General features: G+C 34.4%; 3 protein-coding genes across 3 annotated transcripts in view; 1 reads left to right on the forward strand and 2 right to left on the reverse strand.

Moving 5' to 3' along the window:
• LOC108772053 (kinesin-related protein 4) overlaps nt 1–4,721 on the forward strand; it is a 51,667-nt gene extending 46,946 nt beyond the window's left edge. The window contains exon 4 of the mRNA XM_018537504.1: nt 79–4,721. Within this exon, the coding sequence (XP_018393006.1) occupies nt 79–3,048 (2,970 nt within the window). The 3' untranslated portion in view covers nt 3,049–4,721. The remainder of the gene's footprint in view (nt 1–78) is intronic.
• Nucleotides 4,722–4,728: 7 nt separating this feature from the next.
• Fabpl (FABP-like protein) lies at nt 4,729–6,624 on the reverse strand. The gene is made up of 3 exons (XM_018537507.1): nt 6,284–6,624; nt 5,251–5,355; nt 4,729–4,952 (listed from the first exon to the last, which is right to left on the reverse strand). The coding sequence occupies exons 1-3, from the start codon at nt 6,527–6,529 to the stop codon at nt 4,896–4,898; spliced, it is 408 nt and encodes a 135-aa protein (XP_018393009.1). The 5' UTR covers nt 6,530–6,624; the 3' UTR covers nt 4,729–4,895.
• Nucleotides 6,625–12,734: 6,110 nt separating this feature from the next.
• On the reverse strand, nt 12,735–14,523 carry LOC108772044 (malectin-A). Its single transcript, XM_018537493.1, has 4 exons — nt 14,146–14,523; nt 13,889–14,071; nt 13,031–13,088; nt 12,735–12,956 (listed from the first exon to the last, which is right to left on the reverse strand). Exons 1-4 carry the CDS (start codon nt 14,521–14,523, stop codon nt 12,748–12,750), a joined length of 828 nt encoding a protein of 275 aa, XP_018392995.1. The 3' UTR covers nt 12,735–12,747.
• Between the last annotated feature and the right edge of the window lie 3,563 nt (nt 14,524–18,086).

Genomic DNA, 18,086 nt, shown 5'->3' on the forward strand with positions numbered 1-18,086 from the left:
TTACTTTTCTCCATTATATTGAATATTTATTATTTAATGTGAGAGCGCTTATTTCGAATAATACCATTACGTTTTCAGATAAGCAACGAAAAAAAATCGAGCGATTTGGGAAAGGTTCAAATTTTCCTAGATCTACAGGAAGAACAGAAAGAAGAACAGAACAATATGGATTTTCAATTGAATCCGGAGGCAGCCGAGTTCGTGCCGTTATCACCACCGTTAGTAAGCAACAGGAGCAACAACACACGTTTGCGGGATTTTGCCATTAGTGGCTCTCCTCTGAAAACAACACAGGTGATGGATGATATTCGTGTACCGAGCCAGAGTGAATTTGATAAGGATGTCTATTATCGACCAAAGGAGATAGGTGAAAAATTGCAAGACGAAAATACAGAGCTACAGAATAATAGTTCGCAGAGCTTAGACGTATCCGAGATTTCGTCGACCAAAGCCGAAATGGGTGATGACGAATCCATGATGCATGTAATGTCTACCTCACAGTGGCAGACGGATGTCTCTTCTCAGTGGAATGAAAAGACACATGACGATGCGGGTTCTGACTCGGAAGATAGCGATGTCGTCACTAAGAATGATCCCATGGCTGTGTCGTTAACTCCAGGTAACTTCAAAGCATTCGAATTGAAAGTTGATTTGAATGCCGTACACATATTGGACGATAGTTCAGATAGTGCTGAACAAGCGATTACACCACCGCGGCGTTCACCTGACCCGTCTGCGAACGTTACGTTCGACGAGGATCGTCCGAACACACCTCTTTCGGAGAATAAGAATTCGATCGATGCCTTATGCGCGTCAACACCACATCCACCGGATGATTCTATATCTGTAATTTCTGAATCTTCTAACTCTGAAACGAAGATGCTTGAAAAGGAAACTTTGTCGTCGTTTGATAACAACTATTCATTTAAAATTAATAATATACCAGAGATAGATATACAAGGGTATGAATTCGATGAAAACGTCCCAAAAGAATGCAGGGAAGCATTCAAAGAAGTTCATGACACAGAAAGTTCCTCTGGCACAGAAGAGGGGAAAAAATTATGTAAAAAAGAAGATAATAACGATGCTGAAGATTTGCAAACTTTTATTACGAGATCTTTAGATAGTGCGAAAACATTAGAAGTAGAAAATGTGGAATCTGAAGTATCGAAAAATCTTCCAGATTCAACGAATCATTCAGATTTTAACGCAATACATGCCGCACAACATTATCTCTCACAACAGAAGTTATTATCAGAATTAGTGAGTTCAGAACACACGGTGCCAAACGAAGCATTACAGACACAGCTGGACTATTGTGCTGTTAATCTTAAAAATAATATTCAAACAATGGAAGATGTTACTGAACGACTGATCGAAAATCAGTTGAACCAATCTACTGACTGCATAGATTATAGTAAAACAGTGTTGCTGCATACTGAAAATCCCGATTGTGATGTATACAAGGATGATCCCTACTTTGAAAGTAAAAAACAAGAGATCGAAAAATTGTGTAATAAAAACAAAAACAGCGATGAAAATGTTATCGAACCGGATAGTACAACCGAATCAAATCCACCTGACTCGATACATAAATCTAATTTTGTAGAGGATGAGCTGGAATACACAAACCGAATGTTTGATCAATTTATACCTAAAATGACACTGCCTGATGAGCCAATATTTCCAATTAAGCAAGATTCCGCAGAGGAAAAAGCTGTCGAATTTGTGCCGGTTAATGTTGATGAGTTATTGAAGAAAGAAGTCACTTCAGAAGATATTCTTCCGAAACAGGAAGAGACTGAGTCACAAAAAACTGTAGTACTTGAAGATACCGCAACGATAGACAAATCGAAAGAAGGCGTTACGGAAGTCGCGCAAGTATCAGTGGGAGCCGCCATCGTTGCAACGGCGGCAGCCGCCGCCATTGCGAGCTCAAAAGCAAAGACTACTACAACAAGCGCGAAACGTCCAACGAAAACCATGACGAAAACAACAACGAAAACAGTAACGAAATCGCCAACCTCACCCTCTAAAGCAATCGGTACGACCATGCGAACGACTACGACGTCATTATCAGCGTCAACCGCGAAAAAACCTACTACAGGTACCGCGACTCGTCCTAAGCAATTGGATGGATCGACCAAAACGACAGTCTCGAGCGCTAGCGGTAAAACCACCCTCACCAAAACAACGACGATTCCCAAAAATACGACAACAGCGACGAGAACCAGTGCTTCTCCACGTTCAATCTCTGGTACAACGAGACCAAAAACCACCATTACTACCACTACCTCGTTGAAAATAAGCAGTCCATTATCGATCGAGAAGAAATCAACGGTGAGCGGTGACACGAAATCAGCCAGTAAACCCGCCACCACGAAGTCAGCGAGCACCACTGTTAGATCAACAACCAGTAGTACAACCGCAAAAACATTGGGTAAAACGTCAACGACTACAAAACCATCAACAACTAACGTAACATCGAAACCAAGACCCGCGTCTGCGACTTCAGCAACTAAAATCACATCGACGTTAAAGCAGCCTACAACCGGCGTTAACGGCGCATCGCGGCCCAAAACCGCGCCGACTTTCGGTGGCACAACCAAGCCACGCGAAAGTAAAACGATCACAGCTACTGGTAAATTACCGTTGATCGACAAACAGAGCAAAGAGACGGTCAATAAGCAAATCTCTAGGTCTGGAGCATCGGCGCCTAAAACGAATGCTCGCTCTTCCGTACCTATCGGTACAACTACTGGCGTTGCAAAGATTCCTCGCACATCGGCTGGAAAATTGCCCGGAAATGCTTCTGCGATCTCGCCAATGAAGAAAACTCTGACTTCGAAGTCTATGCCGAAGACCTCCACCCCTGCGACAAAGCGAATATCCTCGAGTGAGGTCAAAGTATTGCAGAATGGAATTCTCAAGGAGGACGTGACCGAAACCGCTGTCATAACGGCAACGAACAAGCCTGAGGACGATATACCATTAAAGGATGCGTCGCCGGTGAACGTGCCGATCGACAATCAGCTGATCGCCGATTGAACAATCGATCGGTAAGCTGCGAACTGTCCGCCGCTTCGCGACAACATACGTCGGCCTAGGAATTACACGTCGTCGCGGGTGAACCGAGACACATAGGTTTCTCCTTATTATTGTTTAATGGACAGAACACGACTGCGCGTCGGGACATCCAGTAGAGTAGTGTTTAGGGATTATACATGCATGTCAACAGAAAAATTTTTTATTCTTACGTGAATGCATACATATGTGACAGAGATATTAGTCTATCAAGAGCGAGGCATACCCTAAACATTGCTTTTAACAACTGCTGCCTTATCGTAATAAGGATAGTCTTGTTATGTAAATATATTTCGGATGCGTTCTCATGCGTCATTATTTTTAACTGATCCCGGGTCTGAGATTGTCTGAGAGAGCTCAGATGGTGCTCGTGGCGGCTTCTGAAAATAGATTCAACTCCCGATAATGGCAGTATGTTAATCTTTAACTTTTAACGGAACTCTATAAAGTATATGGATTTTTTACAATTTTTTAATTTTATATGCGCAATTATAATTGATAATGATTACTCGCGACATAATTTTACTTGAATCACAAAAAAGAAAAGGAATAGAGGAGAGGGAAGCGTATATTTATTCTTGTTTGTTCCTATTTTTGAAGTTGAATTCATTGCGAGATATATACTGACTCGTAATCATGATAATATAATACTATCTAATCTATGTGTACAGCACCCTATGGTTTAATGTGATATATCTTACAGTACTATTAAATACGAATAATACGCACTAGAGAAACCAGAAGAAGTTTATATATGTATATGAACGGAGAAAGAGAAAAGGAATCCAAAGGTTCCGTGAAAAAGAGAAAAATTCATTAAAAAGGTCTCTGAAGAATGCTGTCTCTCTCCGATATAAAATATTTCGATTGATCTTTTTAAATCTTCTCTAACCAAACGTTTGGATCCTGCTTTTCTCAGCGCCGATCATCGATGTGGATGATCATCGCGTGCGCGCGCGTTTAAAGCTTTCATACATCGCACAAATCTCAATTTTCTTCTTTTGCGTTTCGAACTTCCACTGTTGGAGCGCGCACTCGACGAAGTCCAATACTGTGAAAACTTCGGTCGAATATGGTTTCCCCCCCCCCTTTTTTTTTTATCCTGTTTGACTTCGATCGTGAAATATACTTTCGTCTCATTTTATCAAAACCGATACATGCTCGCGATATTTTTTATGTGCGCCCAACGCGAGCGTTACATGAGCCTTCCCTCAAGCACGACGAAATCAAGGATTAAAAAGATCTGCGACTCTTTTTAACATGAATACGTTTAATGCGAAGGGATATGGCGAGTCCACTGCGTAGGCGACTCATGATACCGATCAGGAGTCTTGAAAAATATCGTATATGAAAATATTAGAAAAATCTGTATTACATATAATGTATGCTGTAGTATTTTCTTACATTTTCATAGCGATTTTCGAGAATGTATCCTGTACACACGCACATATTCGATATGATATGCATTAAAATGCAGCTCCGCATCAACGAGGGAGCGTCGTAGTTTAGCGTTTCACATGCGCGTTTCGTATACATGTTATTCCGACTTTCTTGTGTACGCGTACTTGTCACTTTATTCTTTTTTTCCTCAGAATTCATAATTGAATAAATAAATATTACGTTTGAGCAGTGTTATATCCAGCATTATGTATACGTCCTCTCGTCCTGCCTGATTGACACCTTGTCGCATCTCGTCTCGTCTCAGGGAAATGGAATAAATGGACAAGAAGAAAAGAAGTACTCTTGTACATTTCAATTTCTTTAATGAAGTGCGATATTATGAACTGCTATTTTTAAATTAGGAACCGGCTTTACAGTCTTTTATATATACGCTTCGCTTTAACGTCGCTCTTGTTGGAGGATAGATGCTGAAACGAAAAAGAAGAAACGCGTAAGGCTCGTCACTTGGTCACCTTGCATCATTGTTACACATTGAGAAAAATTTCTGGTTAAAAATTGACGAATCAGAAGATTCTGATTATATCAATGAGTATTTCGATTATTTTAATTAGAATTCTAGTAGATTTAATTAGAAAATTCTGATTTGTTCATTTTCAACTAGCATTTCAATTGATATAATCAGACGTTTTTCTCAGTATATTTACAGGATCGTTATATGACATTGTTTATATAACATTGTTATTGTTTTATTGAAATCACACTTACCACAACCATTCCAGTGTCTGTGAATTCATAAATTCGGATCGATATGGTATCTGCGGATAAGGTGGTCTCCGTTTTGAAACCATTGCCTTCCTTTGTAGTCACGCTCTGTGACGTAAAACAAATGCATAATGATGTAATAATCGATATACTTATTGCAAAAATAATGTTAGAACGTTTAATGTATACTCTAAATTCTATAAAATAGAATCTCACTGTAAAGAGTGAAAATTGAACCAGTTTTGAAAAAGAGTTGCTCAATTTTCGATCTCTTTAATAGTGAGATTCACTTAAAAAGTTTTAGAGAGTACCTAATGGCCACATCAGCAAAATATTTATTTTATAACTAATTGAATGTTTTCTTCGTATTAATTAGATTATACTTTTTAGATTAAAAATAAACCTATCTCTCAACGAAAAAAACTTCCAGTAGTTGCAAAATAAACATTCTGAATACGGCCAATTTTTAATTGAAGTTCTTAGGTCTTGCTTCAATCATCATTGGTTTGTTTCGCTCTTTTATGCGAGAAAAATAGAAAAAGAAAATTCAGTTTCATTATTTAGCTCGCAAATCGACGTGAATCGTGCGAAAAATCAATATGCAAAAGTTATTTTGTCTAATAATTTTCTATCTATGAAGAATATTCTTTCTAACGTTATCTTCTCCTAGAATATCAAATCTCGGAATCTTGCAGTTTCTTTTTTGCATAGAAGATATTCCGAGCGGTAACTTTAGACCGAGCCATTGGCTACATTTAGCAAAATATTTATTTTGCAACTATTGAAAGTTTTCTTCACTGAAATATAACTCTATTCCTCTAAAAAAATATATATAATCCAATTAGCATGAAGAGAAAACTTGCAACAATTGCAAAATATTCTATTGAACGTGGCCTGCATTGTATTCCAATATAGAAGAATAATCTTCTATTGTATTAATTTTTAATTTTAATATTCATATTTGATAACGTAATATGATTCTCGTGTAATACTCAACAATTGCAATAATTCAATATTCTTTTCCGACGAGACCTACCTTAAAGTTGAGACCCAGAGATGGAAGCTGCTCGTCGTAGGCCTCTCCAGGTTTGAAACTGGCGGAGATGGTCTTGTCCTGGCTGACGGTGACCAGGACGATCCACTGATCGCCATTCTGCTGGATCTCCACAATCGGCCTGGACTGCAAGAACGCTTCGGCGATGTCACCCTTGCCGAGACTCTTGATGTAATCCTCGAAGTTCTCGCTCGATACGTATTGATATTTGCCGACTACCTGCACCATGATGACCGTGATGATAGGCTCGTTGCACGCACAAGTCAGAATCTGAATCGCCGCCGAGGAAAGACAAACAGCGCGCCGGGTCGCACCAGCTTTTATAACGACATCCGGGGGGGATTTCGTTAAGGGATCTCGTCAGTCCCGCGAGAGGGAGGGAACCACCGACCAATCTACGATGATTCCAGACAAAGTATTCGGATTATCGTTGACGGACTGATAGAGACCGGCCTGTCCTGTCGTTCTATCATCGCTGTTGATGTACCCTTCACGCGTGGTGGTGGGTGTACGCGAGGGACGGAAGAGAGCTGCATTTATTTGCATCTGTATGTACTGGTCCGCTCGTGACTTACATCCTGCGCTGTGACTCAGTGTATTTTAATGTCTTTCTTCATGTCTTAGAAGCATCCCGGTACAGAATCAATTTTGTTATCTTGCGTCAAACTTTTTAAATGTACTTTATTTTGGAAATTAAATACTTCATGTGATCATTGATAAACAGTTTAGAAATCTTATTACTGTCAAAAAATTATTTATATTATATTATTTCTATATAAAAATATGAGTTAGACGCACATTTCTATATGTATATTTTTCAATTTATTTAAAAAATGATTAGTTTAAAAAAAAATACGATTATTATTTAATTGTGTCATTTTCGTTTCGTTATTATTTGACATTACTGTCGAGAATACGTATTGAATTGATAAAGTAATCACTAAAGTACACTCACTCAAATTCCAAGAAGTATCACGTATGAGAACATTAAATAAATTGGTAGATATATAAAGTGTAAGAAGTTTACATTGTACAAAAAAAATTATATAGATTTTATCGCCATCAGAATAAACAATTAGTATTTGCGATCCTATTTGCAAAGTATATCAAATTTCGATTGAATTTAGAGGAATAAACCAATCGCAATTTATTTGGACTTCAATATTTACTGCCAGCGAAATCTATATAAGGAACGTAATATTATATATTGGAAAAAAATAACATTATATTAACAACACATTAATTTAAAATATTTTTAAATCAATAATATCTACTATTAATGAAACAAATACGTCATATGCTCTTATCTTAATAAAATTTGTTTCATTAATAGTTAATAGAAAAAAATAAGGACTCGTTATATAAAAATAAACAATATGAAGTCAAAGGCGATATAAGAGTCAAAAAAGATTTTTGTTCAACAATAAAACATATAATTAATAACTATTTTCGATAATTAATTTAACATAACGCTAATTCGCCTTCAAACAAATAAATATGATAATAAACAAATATATATAAATAAGTTACAAGTTTCGGCTCTTGGATTGAGCCCTCCTCAGACATATCAAAAAGCGGCGGACAAAATTAATCGATAAAAGATCGCTCGTGCAGTTTCCATTAATCCTGTGAGTCTTCATATAGAAACGACATTAATTACACACAATTGAAAAGTCGTATGTATAAAAATATCTCAAGGAGATCAAACAAAATTAAATAAACAATAATGTTAATTCAATTTGATGTATATTACTGTAATCATGCTGATACACCGAAATAACATTATTGTTTATTTAATTTTATTTGATTTCCTTGAGATATTTTTATACATACGACTTTTCAATCATGTGTAATTAATGTCGTTTCTATATGAAGACTCACAGAATTAATGGAAACTGCACGAGCGATCTTTTTATCAATTAATTTTGTCCGCCGCTTTTTAATATGTCTGAGGAGGGCTCAATCCGAGAGCCGAAACTTGTAACTTATTTATATATATTTGTTTATTATCATATTTATTTGTTTGAAGACGAATTAGCATTATGTTAAATTAATTATCGAAAGTAGTTATTAATTATATGTTTTATTGTTGAATAAAAATCTTTTTGACTCTTATATCGCCCTTGACTTCATATTACTTATTTTCATTAATAGTATTATAAGTTAACAAAATTATTTTTATAACTAAAATAATACTTATTATTTACAGATTCTTAAGATACTTATTTTAGCATTACTACATTAAATAAATAATCAATCTAATTTATGATATTAATTAAGTCCGACCAACCATATCGGCGAACCACGCAGTTCATAAAATTGAAATAATTTACAAAATTCCGTATTTAATAATATTAAGCACTAAGATTCGTTTTGATCGATATATAGGATTATCTGTATTAATTAAAATAATGTTATTGATATAACATAATTCTTTTCAGTGTAGATCTTCGGTACTGGAAGAGAATCTTAATTTTAAATGTGTCCTTCTCGATTATCGATAATTCTTTAAACTTTACTCGCACATCTGCATATATAGTAATAAATCTTTTACCATAAATGCGCAAACGATATTTCCGCCATTCATCTTGCAGGGGGCAAAGTTAAACGAACAGATGAGCCTCGCACGGATTGGCTGCGTAATTTGAATAATAATTAATACTTGAGACACAGGAGCGTCGATTACGTCAGATACAAAATAGAAGTAACATATGTCCAAGCGTTAATCGCACCAATCTGTCATCTGTTCGTTAACATTCTTTCCCGATTATAAGGGAGGATAGAAAATTTCTTCCGACATGTCGGCGATCTCGCGCGCAGAAAATAAACGCCGATCAAAAACGTCTTCATTGTCGCGTTGACATCATGAAAGTCTATGAAAATTCTTATCTAAATTTATCCGATAAGAATGAATAATATAGAATGAAACATAATATGTACATACGTATTTATATCTCGGCCGTGGATCAAAAGAACAATTTTAACGAGCGAGCGCCTTGCGTTTTGATCGCTAGACAAAAATCAACGTTCGTTTCTCGATCATTAGTCATTAATAATCGTTATCATAGAAGACGTTATCGTTTTCGTTTATTAAAAGAAGATGCATTAGCTTTATCTACGAATGGAAATGATAAAAAAAATTTATATTACACATTGTCGCGTTGAACGTTCTAAAATTCTCTGTTCTAATTTCGATAATTGTTCGATTAAAATTTCTGCGTCGATTTGTAAGCTTTCGAAATCTTTTGGCGAAAACAAGACACTCGTCAATTTTTTATTGATTTTCTACCGAAAGATTACGAATAAAATAATTTATTTCTTTGTATATAAGTATAATCGAATTCTACTTAAACTCAAAGTGAGACCAAAGTTTAAAATTATTGATTCTCTACAATATATAAAATATTAATCTGTTCTAGAATATTTTACTCTATAGAAATAAAAAAAAATTCTACATACACAACCGCTCATTAATTTTAATACATTCTCAGATTTGTCAAGTTCACTGTAATTAAAGGATGAACACGATACGTGTGTTTTACACAAAAATAAGTCCATGTTATTATAAAAAAAAAACTTTCAGCGCTTGCATGCATTATATTTATACATTATTTATATAAAAATCCTTGAAAATTATAGTTTTAAAGAAACAGAACTAACAGTCGGATAACGCATTTGATTTCTGAAAATATACAAAATACACACGCAAGATTTCGAGGTGCTAGCTGTAATCAGATACGTGCTCAATGCTAATTTAAAACTAATTTGTTAAAAAAACATACACTCGCTTATTAATTTCAATACACTATACCCAAATCGTCGATTTTTCAAAAACCAGTGAAAAAGTAGCCTCAAAAGGGAAGAGGAGCGACACAGTTTTTTTTTCGCTTCCTTCACTACAATATTTTTTTTACTTCGCGCTGATGAAAGCTCAACAATCCGGTCAACGAAATACTAGGCCTGTTCTCTTTCGCTGAACTTTTTGCACAGTTAAAGCTTTTCTCTTTTTCTCTCTCAACTTGGAAAGAAAAGGAAGAAGATAAACAGAACAGATCTATTATTTATTGTAGTATCTGCCGGCGAGCGATAGATTTACTACGTGCAAGAACATTTGATCACCGATGCATCAGTCGTTATACAGATAAAGTAATGACTTGGCCGCAAGCTCTTTGCTTCAAGGGCAAGGAGGAAAGGAGACTCGCAAAGCCGGGGAGAGAAAGGGGATCTCCGGATCGCGGATTGTCCGTCTCGCCGGTCCCGCCGTTTCGAAACAAGTACAGCCGCATGAATTGACAGCTAATTGCCGGTGATGAGCACACATCAAAGACTTCGACGATGCGAGGACGCGCTACTCCGGCGCGTTGAGTCACGTGACGTCCCGTCGCGTCGTCTCATGCGGGATGAATGAGCTTATTCCCATTACGAACGCACGATTCTTTACGTTGCGGGACGCTCAATTGAATTTATTGTACCTACGTGTATACATTATCCCGTTTGCTGGTTTGGGTTATACGAATAATCGCGCGATCGATAGTGTCTCGCTCAAATTCGACGATTCCTTTTCATTCTTTTTCTTCCTAATATTGCAAAATAGAACTATAATTATTGATGAATTATACGGGATATCGAAACGAATATACGATCGACAAAAATTTCATTAACTCTAAAAATACTGAAAGAGATGATTAATTTTATACTATTTAAAGAAAATCAAATTAAAGACAAAATTTGTCAATTTATTTTGAGCAAAGAAATAAACAGAGAAACACTGTTCTACATTTAGGTGATATTTATTACTAATTTGAATAAATAATATTAAGAATGACGGCTATAAGAATAAATCTAATGATAAATTAAAAGTCACTAATAAGAGTCAATATGATGCACAGATAAATTTCTTTTATATTATAGTTTTTGAATAAACTATTATAATTCTCTCTCGCAATACGCAAACGTATATATTATTCACTAAAAATTTGTATATGTCAATCCTGTTATCGGATTGGTTGTGTTATGCAGGATAGTAGTTCAATAAACGCGACTTTGCTCGAAACTTTGTTGCTTTTATAGAAAAATAAGAAGCAATGCATTTTATATAATAATAGTTTTTATTTATTTCAATGTGCGAAAAATTGATCACATTATATGAATCAACATGCTTTGGTATTTAATGAACTACAAAACTCTGCTTTACGGTATCCATTTCGATAATCGACCTAAACTAAGACTACTTCAAAAATTAGCTTCATGATTTATGGCCATACCATATCGGCATCCAAATCTTTTAAGATTGTATAACGAGAGGTGGAACGTGACATGTACAGAACCTGATACATCACGGCTTATAAGACGCGTTATTTAGAATAAATATAGAAAACAATAAAAACATTTCTTAGCACAACGTCATATATCCTGAATATTTTAATGTTGATTTGTGGGATAATTGATGTATGTGTTATGAATTTTAGATATATATCATGATATTTATAATGCAAAATGTATATGAATTATCTCAGAATCTCCAACCTTAACTTTAGTAAAAAATTATCTGATTTACTTATAACTGAATTTAATTAGAACGTAAATCAAATTAGCATTTTTAAGCTGTAAAATCGACAAAATGAGAAATAAAAATTTATATACATTATATTTGTGTCGCAATTAAATGATAACATTTTAATGTGCATTTTAACTATACTACTACATAACTTTCTCAGAATTTATTATAGTTTGATTAAGAACAGTAACGTTTGATTAAGAAATATAAGCGTATATTAGATAATTGTAAATAAAATAAATAAGAATCTCATTCATTGAAATGTTCTCTAAAAATCGATTATAGATTTTATCAAAAATTTGTCATTAAAATTAATGTTGAAGATTTTAAGCACATTTTATATCAAGCATTTTCATTGTTTCATTTATGTTTGGAGCACTTATTAACAATCAGTATATTAATTCTTTTTAATTTATGTAATCGAAAATACAAGGATTTTTGTAAATTAAAAAACTTTAGCGCTATAAATAAAATAAGTTCATTCTAAGTAAATTTTCTATAAATTTATTTTAATTTTAAGAAATGCTTAAGAATTAGTATAATCTTAAATTGTAATTTAGACCTAATTGTGAAATTGCTTATTAGATACTTAGAGTTAAGTTATGAAAGAATTATATATTTTATAGAAAAAACAATGTTCCTAAAATACTTCAAAAATCTATAATCCGGCGAATATTACGTAAAATATGCAGGGCACATTTTACGTAATATTACGTTCATAAATTAAAAATAAATATTCACACATGCTAAATCTGGCAATGCAAAGGAGCTTAGATAACTGTTTATTTATTTACACTATTTAGACGACCTCTTGTAGATTGAGCAAGCCTAAATAATTGGGAACACTGTTACCGTTAAGTACAAGGCATTTCTATGTACGTGTATCAGCTTATAATTTACATAAACAGAACAATAATGGAATAAAAGCGCCGATGGCTACAAAAACAGGTAACAATACAGGCGACTCGTCTATCAAGTACGGGTCAGGAGTCCTTGGCCCACTCGTATGTCTACTTCGCAAATCAGTTTCTTCCTCTTCTTCCTGCATACCTTGATAGTCCTCTGGATCAGGCGGTATCGGTCCTAATTGTGGAACATCTAAAAAATATAGTATTCGCGTGTGAATGTTTTGTCAGCAAACAATTCTTCAACAAAAGTAAAGATGTACAAACCATCCAAAACACCTTTCACAACAGCTATAGCATTTATTTTTGGATTATCCCTATAACCCTGTAAAATTACAAATTAATGCATATTAATAAATATATATATATATATATATATGGTATTTTTCAATAAAAGACAGTATAATACGGTGAAGTGATCATTTCATCTTGGGCGAAGAGCCGCGCTCAAGAGTAAAGTACTCTTAATATCGGTGTGTCGGCGAATTTAACGGTTGTGCTGAGTTGTGCTACGCTAGCACAACTCAGATATACAATATAGATCACATGGAAGCATTATGTTTAACCCTTGATTATAGCAGTGGGTCATTTGAATTAGATCTATACAATTGATATACTACAAAGTATTCTAAATTGTAGATAGGTAAAAAACTTTGAACCTTTCTTAATCGTCGTGAGACAGAAGTTTACTTGCATTCTGTACTTTAAACAGGACGCTTTAGAATTTAAATATAATTTAGGTAGCTGTAGTTGAGGGTTAATCTTAACATACAAGAATATAATGATTCATTGTAGAAAGTTAACAGATTTGGCCACGAGATGATAAACTTTTGATCAGCCTGTCGTTTTTATCAACTTTAGAAAATTAAAATGAATAAGACAGTATAAATTAAAATAAGATAGATATAAAAAAAGATTGTATGTATACATCATTTTTTAATTTTTGTTTTGAGAAAATTACTCTTGGCCAAATTGTGTAATAGATTTTCTTAATTCACTATGTATTTCTCTTCACTCTGTACCATCTGTGTTTCTTGGAAAACATCTAATATATTATATATGTATGTAAAGAAGTATGTTAATGCATATAGCATGTAGTATATACAGTAAAAATATATCAACTACCTTTATAAATTCTACTCTTATCTTCCCACCAAGAATGTCTGATTCTTCATCATTGTATATTAATTTTCCACCCAGTACCTTAAACGATACGTATTCATCATGTGCAACACCTCGACCAACTCTCTCGAAGATGTCCAAATCAGTGACTACAGTATGATCACCATTTAACACGACATCGAAGACCTAAAATGAAATAACAGATTACATATTTGACTGAGGTTTTCAACATGACGAATCCGTTTCATGAAGAGGGTCACCTTCATGTTTGGCGAGTTGAAGTACACCTCGCAAAACTTAAGTATCATAACGTAATCCCCATCCTGGCTGATCGGGATGTCGTATCCGAAAGTGTTGTGATGGTAACGCTCGGTTTGGTATAATATCTGATCTATGTCGCTGATACGCCCGATGATGAGCTGCTTACCATAATCGGAGGCCGTGCCGATATATTTTCCCATTAGAGGATCCCTGGCATAATGTACCCCGTTGCTGTCCGTGTGCGCCTCGCCACCCGCGTTAATCGCATATATCACCTCAAAGCAATACGAGCCAGAGGCGAGCACACCGAGCAGCAACAGTAAGAAAATCGGGAAGTCATCGTTCCACGTTGGCAACCGCATTCTTAGAGCTGTCATATCATTCGCGACTTGAAGATAAGATTTGATCCGTTCACCGGCACAGCGGCGTACTCATAACATATCCTGAGGGTTTTGTTATCGTTGTTGTTGTCGTCCGGCACGCTTCGTGTCCGGGATCGCGTGGACTCACATGGAATAGCGAATAATAAGATTTATCTTATATCGCGCGCAATCGAACCCACATCCCACATGGCACGTCACACTGTTCCGCTAACGGAAAAAATACCGCAGTCCAGCTGTGCGGCCTGGGATATCGCAACGTTGCCCGGTTAGATCGCTGACTTATCAACATAACACGAGATGGTGGTTCACGCAATATCAATAACCTCCGTCGGAGGGCACTACTTTCTCTTATTTTAAAATATGAGAATAATAATAATATTAATATTAATATTTTCCCTGTATTTCCTCGACTTTCCACTTCAAAAACAATAATAATCGGATAAAAAGAAAAAAGATCAGAAAATTTTGTAAATTATTCAATTTTTTCAATAATTATATAGTCCTATAAATTTATCAATTTAACAACATAGAAAATAAAGTTGAGACTAAAATTATATCGACATCAATCTTCATATATTAATCTTTTTATTTTTAATACAAAATAGTATATATATTTATTGACCCACGCAACCCAAATATATAATAATTTTTGACGATATGAAAACTTTTTGATAAGAAAACAAACTTTAAATTTAATTTAATTCTGTACTTCTATTTTAACTTTTTTATCGTGACTTTTGTCTCATTATCTGTAATTATAAACGACAAACACTGATGACAAGTCGGAACATATAAATAATGTTACATTATTTTATCTTGCACGACATATAAATATTTTAAATACGGTTCAGGGAAGAGAAACGACTGACTTCATCATCTTCCTTTTTACACTCCAGCATCAATTTGATCACCGAATTTATTACTATATTTACAAGTGACATTGGCAATTTGCCGTCAGAGATAAAACCGCAGTCTTACGAGTATTATATCGTTACAATCGTTACTATACTTACTTGAGACCTCTCCGTTTATTTTAAGTAATGATGAGGAATTTCTATGAAAATCAGAAATATCACTCGCGTAATAATATACTATATTTACTTCTTGCTTTTTGCAAAAAAAATGATTACAAATAATTGATAGATAAAACGTGATTTTAAATTGCGTTAAGAATTTATAACTGCAATTTTTCATGGGACATTGATAAAATGCAGCTACAAATTCTTTACATCAAAGATGATCAAACTTTAAATTAAGATTTTGTCGAAGCAAGATTTATTTGAAATTAAAGAAGAAGTAAAATAAAATTGCACGTTTTTTTCATAATTGTTTAAAAAATATTTTCTAATTTTTAAACAATGAAAAACGAGCATTTATCTTACTTCTCTTCTAAGCGAATCTTATTTTGACAGAATCTTAATTTAGAGTTTTATTTCATTCAGGTACTTAATATCTATTAAAACTGATGAGATAATTAAGGAAGAGGAAGCACGAAACTGTGAATTTCTGTTAAGGAAATCAGCTTTGTGTGATATTGAAGAGCACATTTTAACAATTGTACAATTCACCTCTCTTATTTTTTATTTCGAATGTTCAAGGAATTCTTTCAGCTTTCATTGAGACGAAGGTTGAATATTCCGGAACACCCTATATATTACTGGAAAAAGAAAGGACGAGGTCATCTAAACGTGATCAAGTAAGCAAGAGAGAGAAAGAACAAGGTCGAGTTAATGTTTTCTTTATACCAAAATGAACGAACGAACACATTATTACAGTACAAACATTAATTTATAATAAAAATCTCAATAAATATAGTAAAATAATCAAAGATGTTTCAATGAACTCTTTCTTTGTATTGATATTTTAATATTTTATAATATATTAAATAATTTAATATTACACAAATCTCTTGTTCGAACAAAACAAAGAAGAATCGAAAAAGTCCTGCAATAAGAGACAAACAGAGAAGATCCTTCTTATTATTATATTCCATAAACAGATGCATAAATAGCTGCATTTATGTTTTATCATAGATAGATATATATGTTTACTGCATTACTTGATACATAAAACACTTCTTTTAAAATATAAAGAATTTAATTATTAAGTAAAATTTTAACATTCATAGATTTTCACAAAATCCGCCGAAATTCCCCATTTCAAAAATCTCATAAATTTTTAAGTTTAATATAATTCTTGAAAGATATTTTAAGGATGTTCGATACGTGGAAAGTTCGTTCACTCAGATCTCGTTGAAAATTATTTTAAGAACTTTTACTTTGGTTCATATATGAAAAGCTTAGAAAGCATTCAATCGATTTTGCATTTCACAGAATGACAAATAATTAAAATATCATAAGTAACCAACGCGAAAAAACTGGATGTCGGACGTCAGTACTCTGCTTCTTTCGTTCGCCTCTATCTATATGTTTACATGCCGAAAAATATGAGGGCTACTCTCGCCGCTGTTTCAAACAATACATATTTATACTCTAAGGGGGCAGGAAGGGCATTGTTGTATACTTCAGCTTTACTCTCAGGTACTCCCAAGCCGCTTCGATGACCGTTACTTCGATGTCTGATGCATCTGGCTCTGGCTTAGCAACACCTTGATGGCGGGAAAGCACATATTGTCGATATGTGCATCAAATAGCGCAGACACTTCTTGAAATATTCAAGTTTCTGCAGATTTCACACGTGGATTAACCGGCTCTCGGTATCGACTGTTTAAATAAATAACAATAACGATTCTTCCATCATTGTAGTCTCTCTCCTATAGTCTAGCGCAGTGATGCGCAACCTGCGGCCCACATGTGAAAATTTTTTGTGACTCGCCGTTTCACAGCCGACGATAAAAAATCATACTTTCTCCCATATATAGCATAGAAGCTTGTCGCAACGTTTGCGATGTTACTGCAATATTTCTGGAACGTTGCAATGTTGTTGTAATATTGTTAGAATCATCTGTGCTGTATCGTGAATTATTTCATGCAAACGAAATAATTAACATTTATGGTTTGCAAGATTTCTTCTACTTTTTGAAAAGGGCCCTCTAAAGACGATTTTTTGTGGTCCAGTTCCACAATTTGCGACGAATTGGAAAGGGATGAGGATCGAGTGAGTTGAACTTCGGTTAAAGAGTGGATCACGGATTGTGAAACTGAATCTAAAAAAACATGCCAGATTGCGCATCACTGATCCAGTAGTGCATACAATATCGACACGAAAAGAAGATATTTACTGAAACTACTGTGCATCATCTATCGGTTTTTTTTTTCATCGTTTTGTCCAAGTCATCGATACTTCCTCAATATCCTTTGTTATTGAGATTTGTGGGACTCATTCAAAATATTATGTTTTGTGTTTTTCTTTTCTTTTTTTTCTTTTTTAATACAGAGAGTTGGAGTTAAATACGTAATATTTTTCCGATCCTCTTTCGTGCTTTTTTGCATATCCTTTAATATATTGCACAGGTAATGTCAGATAAATGTCAATTAACATTCCGAAACAGCTTTCTAAGATATAAATATACACACACATATATATATATATATATA

The sequence above is a fragment of the Cyphomyrmex costatus genome, unplaced genomic scaffold, assembly GCF_001594065.2.
Source record: "Cyphomyrmex costatus isolate MS0001 unplaced genomic scaffold, Ccosl1.0 scaffold175, whole genome shotgun sequence".
In the NCBI taxonomy this organism is placed as follows: domain Eukaryota; kingdom Metazoa; phylum Arthropoda; class Insecta; order Hymenoptera; family Formicidae; genus Cyphomyrmex; species Cyphomyrmex costatus.